This window comes from Morone saxatilis, unplaced genomic scaffold, assembly GCF_004916995.1.
Source record: "Morone saxatilis isolate NCDOM2014 unplaced genomic scaffold, NCSU_SB_2.0 Contig4, whole genome shotgun sequence".
Classification (NCBI taxonomy): domain Eukaryota; kingdom Metazoa; phylum Chordata; class Actinopteri; family Moronidae; genus Morone; species Morone saxatilis.
In genome coordinates, this window is record NW_023339984.1 from 13,658,380 (window position 1) to 13,663,985 (window position 5,606).

Below are 5,606 nucleotides of genomic sequence, written 5' to 3' on the forward strand. Positions count from 1 at the left end.
TGCGCACATTGCAATGGCCTCAATTCTGTACCTATTTTGTAGACCCCAAAACTTTATTCTCTTCTTTAAGCTATGACTTGAACATGTGGATATTTTAGGCCCGATGTGCTCACAGTGACATCAAAGAAAAGTGGATTTTCTGTGTGTCTTGTCTTCAGAGTCTTGTGAGGCTACAAAATATGTTGAAGAAGGTTTCCCAAAGCCCTTTCCATAATCAGTACAAGGTGAGTGGCTACACACACACACACACTACACACACACACAAACACACACAAACACTCACATACACACTGAGTCACAGTACAAAATGACAGACTGCCAGATACATCCACTTTGTTTTTACAAGTCGAACACACACCTAATCCCCATTCAGCCTCAATACAGTGAAGGAGTTAGCAGGTCTCCCCTGACCTACCTTTCCAGTTTGTGGATGAATATTAAGAGAAGGAACATATACATTAGATTCCTTTTTATGAGAATGTGATTTGTTTTTCTTTACGTCTCCCCTCAGACTCTTGAATCATCAACCTCTGACTCTAGTGGATCAGCTGCGAACGAGTCTCAAAACAAACAGGTTAGAGACCACCGGTAACAACAGCTTTCAGCTCCGCACACACACTAAAGTGCAGGTTGGGGATCTTTGTTGAAAAGCCATACGTATTTTTAACACACTCAGTAATATTGTCTTTGTTTAAATGCAGCGGTAGCAGCAAAACCCAACAGCTGGTGTAGAAATGCCTACTGTATCTTTTCATATTTGTGTTTACATAACTGACATGCGACACATGACTTCCATATCTCAGCAACTCAAAATGCGTGACAAGCAACATGCGTGACTTCCCACACTCGCCTCCAAAATAAGTTTTGTTGTTTGTTCAGCGTCATTGACTTTTGTGTGGTCCACAGGATGGTGAGTTCCTTGTTGGTCTCTCATCTGCTGCTACAGATGTGACCGACAACCACCAGCTCCACTTAGGCCAGGTGAGAAGAAACATCTGCAAGAACCACATACGGCACAACTCACAGCCGAGATTTAGCAGAAATGCTTCAATTTTGCCACATGAAATGGGCCACTTTTAAGTTTACAATAGTGTGTTAATTCAGAATCCATAAAGCCATGGTTGAAATTAAGGCTCACATTTTCATTAACACAAATCTTCCTTGTCCTTGTCGTACAGTTGGGGGAAAGGGCCTGGAACGGTGTAAAGACGGAGGATAATCATCATCTTCCTACTGTGGCAAAGGTTAGATCCACACCCTTTATCTTTAAAGTACAATGTGGCTACCAGTTATTGTGAGATCTCTGCAACATCTAGGTGTGTTTGTGCATAAGCAGTCTGACTAGACTTAATAAGTCATGAGTCTGAAATGTACAAATGGAGCGCAAAGAGCAGCAACATCTGCCACATTAGCTGCTGACTTTTCTGAAAAGATACTGAGAGCTCTAGTTATGCATTTTTCTGTCCCTACAGTTCACCTACACTATTTTGTAGCCACATAAATGAAAATAGAAAGGAAAAAAAATAATCAGCATCCAAACCTAAAAACATATTTAGATGAATTATTTTGGAAGATATAATATTTTGTCTTGACCAGTCCTTGAGACAAAAAGTTAATTACATATTTTGCTCATTTTATCTTTTTATTATTTGCACCGCCATCCCCCAATAATTATTTAACAAGTAACATTTCTGCTGTGTCACTGTCTAAGTCTATGGAACCCTCAGGTATGTTTTTAGATGCCAGCTTAACTCCGCTTGAATCTCTGTCAGCAGTCCAGTGAAATCTAACACTTCTTGGTCTCATGTGTCATTTCCCTTTTTTTGTTTATTAGAATGGAGACAATGGGGATTTGACCAGAATGAACCCTTTTTACACATATCATTTGGTATGTACAAGGATATCTGCTTTTAAAACCAGATCCCAACATTACATTAAGTACCATCACTGTCATTGAATACATTCTTTATGACCCTGTGTTCTGTTACCAGGAATCGGGCAGCAAAAGTCCTGTAATGGAGGACGAAGAGAGGAAAACCTCAGAAGCAAACCTCAATACCATCTTCATCCCTCCGCCTGATTTTCAGAGTTCACCTCTGGATCTTCAAACTGAGATTAAGACTGTGGAAAATGGAGCCAACGTTTCTGAACCTCAAAAGGACCTGTTCCAGGCCCTTACCCCCAACTGTACGAAGGGCCAATTCCAGGCATCGGCATCGGCCCAGAACTCACCTGCCAATGGCCATTTTCATGACGTGACCCTGAACTCACCAGACTTATTTAATACACTTCCCACTCAAACCCAGAACCTCTCCAAAGCCTTGCAGTTAAAAAGCTCTGACCTGATTAAAGATGAAGGGGTCAGTCTTTTCCAGGCTGCTACAGGAGAAGATTTGCTCCATGCTGAGCGCACTAGGGAGGTGAACATCTTTGATAAATCTCCCGGTGTTTTTGTAGACCCATTCGAATCTCCTTCAAACAAGGAGGATGATCTGTTCCGGTCTCCACGGCCTATGGCAACGAACCCATTTCATACTGCCAAAACCAATGAAGCAGATTTGTTTCAAGCAGTTCCAACTAATAGTGGGGGACTCTTCCAGACCAGGGAAAACAAACACGATCCCTCTACCATAGAAGACCATTTTGGCATGTCCTCTAAGGGAAATCAGGACAAATTTTCTTCTTCATCCACAGCTACATTCGACCCATTCCCAAGTCCAATTACAAAGGATTTATTTGAAGACATTTCCAGTTTGGACGACCCATTTGGTACTCCTCGCTCAAAACAATACGACCCTTTCCAAGATGTTTCAAATGGGACTCCAGACATCTTCCAACCGCTTCCCTCAAAGGCTAACAGCAGGAATATATTTGAGATGAACCCCAGTGATACAGCCTCTAAGGCCACATACTCTACACCTTCACTCAGCAGTCCGTCAGAAATGAAGTTGGACATGCTATCGTCCTCACCAGATCTCTTCAAGGCAATGCCAACAGGAACTCCCCCAGCCATCCAACCAAAGTCTTTTGACGGGCCACATGATATTGTCTTGACGACTCCTCAGGGAACTAAACATGATATTCTTCAGCCGTCTCCCTTCAGCCGGGCCAGTAACCTGTCCATGCACTCAAGCCGGTCTCCAGCTGAAATGTCTCATGTATGTTACAAGTGCCATTTGATATTTGGACAGCCATAAAATCAATAGTTAATGCTCATACATTGTACTTTAAATTGTGCATGCATCCTACTGTATTGTATGGTTCATCTTGTCAACAAATTGCTATAAATATTGATACACTGATATACTGATTTATGTGACATGACATGCGTTTAATACCTTCTTTGATAATTAAACTTGCAGGTAACGACCTTCAAACGTCCCCCAAAGCCTCTTCCCCGAACGAGACCACCAAGAAAAGATAACCCACCCAGGCCAGAAAAGCCTCCAAGGCCAGAAAAGCCTCCAAAACCAGAAAAGCCACCTATACCAGCAAACCCTGTATGCAAAGAACACACGTCTGGTTGTTTAACTCGATAATTTCTCTGCTATCGTAACTCCTGTGCGGTTAATTTGCTTCTTTGTGTTTGTCTCTACGTTTAGATTGAAACTGAACCACCTGTGCCAAAAACGTCTCCAAAACCAGTTATTCACGGCAAACCAAAAACCGAGGTACACACGGTGTTGACATTTTACTTTATTAGTTGCCTTAATTAACTTGGGGAACAGTATTTTCTAGGATATTACTCCAGATATCTAAAGAGGAACAATGTAAGGTTCTCCATAGCTGTTTCTGTGGGCATGTTTAAACTGTTTCTTGTTTACAGGCAAGTAAACCGATGGACCAGGAGAACTATGTCGTATTTGAGGACATCCTCCTTATTGGACAGGTGTGTTTTGAGTGAAAGTGATTTTCAATATCATTTACAAGATGTATGAGTTGTGTAAGAGTAAATCGATTATTAATCAGTTTCTTAGGGAGGAGAAGCATCGTTAGAAGAGAGAGAAGAGTACATTGTATGTTAGAATATTATGGAAAAATGTCTATAAATGTTTCCTTTACTAAAATCCCAAAACAGGAAAGGTGTGTTGAAGATTGGCCTGAAGACAGCCCTGAGCTAAACCCCGACTTCAAACCAGTAAGAAAACATAAAAAATGCAATTCTTTCATCACATTCTCTCTAAATATGTTTGTATACCACCTCAAACTATCAACAGTGTTCTCAGCTAATTTATTTATTTATGTTTTTCTCTACAAGTCAGGAACATTGAGACTACGGCGAGAATCATTGAAAGTAAGAGACAGTGAATTTCTCTAGTTAGCACTGTTTGTTTGTAATCCCAAAGAAGACTAATAAATCTAACCTTTCTCTTAGACAAAGGCGGACTCCGATGGAGGAAGTGGCGAGGATCAGGACGGCTCTGGGGGTCAAAGCAAGGTATTATCGGACAGTCGCCCTCTTCAGTCACTGTTAGACATTCTGCAGTTGTTATCAGTATATCCAGTATTTCATATAACATCCTTTTCTTTGACAGAAAAAGGACAGAAAGTTCAGTATGTCCCTACTTTCCAGAAGATCGTCAAAGGTAAATGAAGCCATGCAAAACAGTTTCTTTGCTTATATTGTGTTTGCATGCTTGTCTTTATAATATTAGGATTTTCTCTTTGTAGGATAAGTTATCTGATGACACAAAGGAGGGGAGGAGCAGGACACTACCCACCCCACGTAAATCATCAAAGGTAACAATGTCTGGAATCAAATATAAATCATGTGAGCATGTGTCAGCAAGCCTACTGTTAACATTTCCCTACATGAAAAAGCCAAATCTGTGATCAGCATTATTGCATCTAAAGGGACTGGGTGATCTTTTACAAGCTTTAAATGGTGACTTTAGATACAGAGAGATTCTGAGGTAGTGCAAATACATTCGAAGGAAAGGAGCAGTGCTGTGACGTTTCCAAAATGCTTCTGTTTTTTCAGGAATATCTTTCAGATCTACACACGTCTGCAGGAGAGAATGAAGATGGGGAGCACTATGGGATGGAATACAAAGTATGTTTATTTGTACACTATCTTGAATCAGTATTTATGCACAGTAAATGATCCAGTGGTGGTTTAACAATGTCTTCTTTTGTCAGCAGAAGAAACATCTAAAGACCAAAGTCAACCGGCTGCTTAGAAGAGCATCCACTACTTCCTCTGTGCCCGAGGGAAAGCACAGGAACGGACATTTACAAGAATCCAGGGTAAGTTATTTGAAGTATAAGTGTGTGGACTGAATCTGCCATGGAAGTTTTATACAAGCAAACCAACACATTCCAGCTATATTATAGTTTGTCTGAAAAGCTTCCATAAATGTGACTTCTTTTATCAATACTGCCGTTGTGATTTTCCACAACAGGAGGATGGTAACAATAAGAAAGGCGTTGGAAAGAAAAACTCCATACGCAGGTGGTCAGAGGTAAAGTTGTTTTATTAAACTGGTTGGATCCTGTCTGCTGCAGATATAAAAATATCTTGAGCTTTTGCAGCTCAAATTCTCACCAAAATGCTTTTTTACATTTCTGTACTGTAAAGAAAGCATAGAGAGAGATAGAGATAGAGA

The 5,606-nt window shown here is 40.7% G+C and overlaps 1 protein-coding gene across 2 annotated transcripts in view; it reads left to right on the forward strand.

Moving 5' to 3' along the window:
- Positions 1 to 5,606, forward strand: part of si:cabz01007807.1 — a gene marked incomplete at its 3' end in the record, with an annotated part of 14,265 nt that overhangs the window by 1,428 nt on the left and 7,231 nt on the right. The window contains 17 exon segments of one of the 2 annotated variants that reach the window (XM_035674938.1): positions 159 to 224; positions 512 to 574; positions 907 to 981; positions 1,179 to 1,244; positions 1,835 to 1,888; positions 1,992 to 3,158; positions 3,363 to 3,500; positions 3,603 to 3,671; positions 3,827 to 3,889; positions 4,079 to 4,138; positions 4,259 to 4,294; positions 4,376 to 4,438; positions 4,536 to 4,586; positions 4,672 to 4,740; positions 4,982 to 5,053; positions 5,140 to 5,247; positions 5,403 to 5,462. In XM_035674938.1, the coding sequence (XP_035530831.1) occupies positions 159 to 224; positions 512 to 574; positions 907 to 981; positions 1,179 to 1,244; positions 1,835 to 1,888; positions 1,992 to 3,158; positions 3,363 to 3,500; positions 3,603 to 3,671; positions 3,827 to 3,889; positions 4,079 to 4,138; positions 4,259 to 4,294; positions 4,376 to 4,438; positions 4,536 to 4,586; positions 4,672 to 4,740; positions 4,982 to 5,053; positions 5,140 to 5,247; positions 5,403 to 5,462 (2,280 nt within the window). 2 annotated transcript variants of the gene reach the window in all.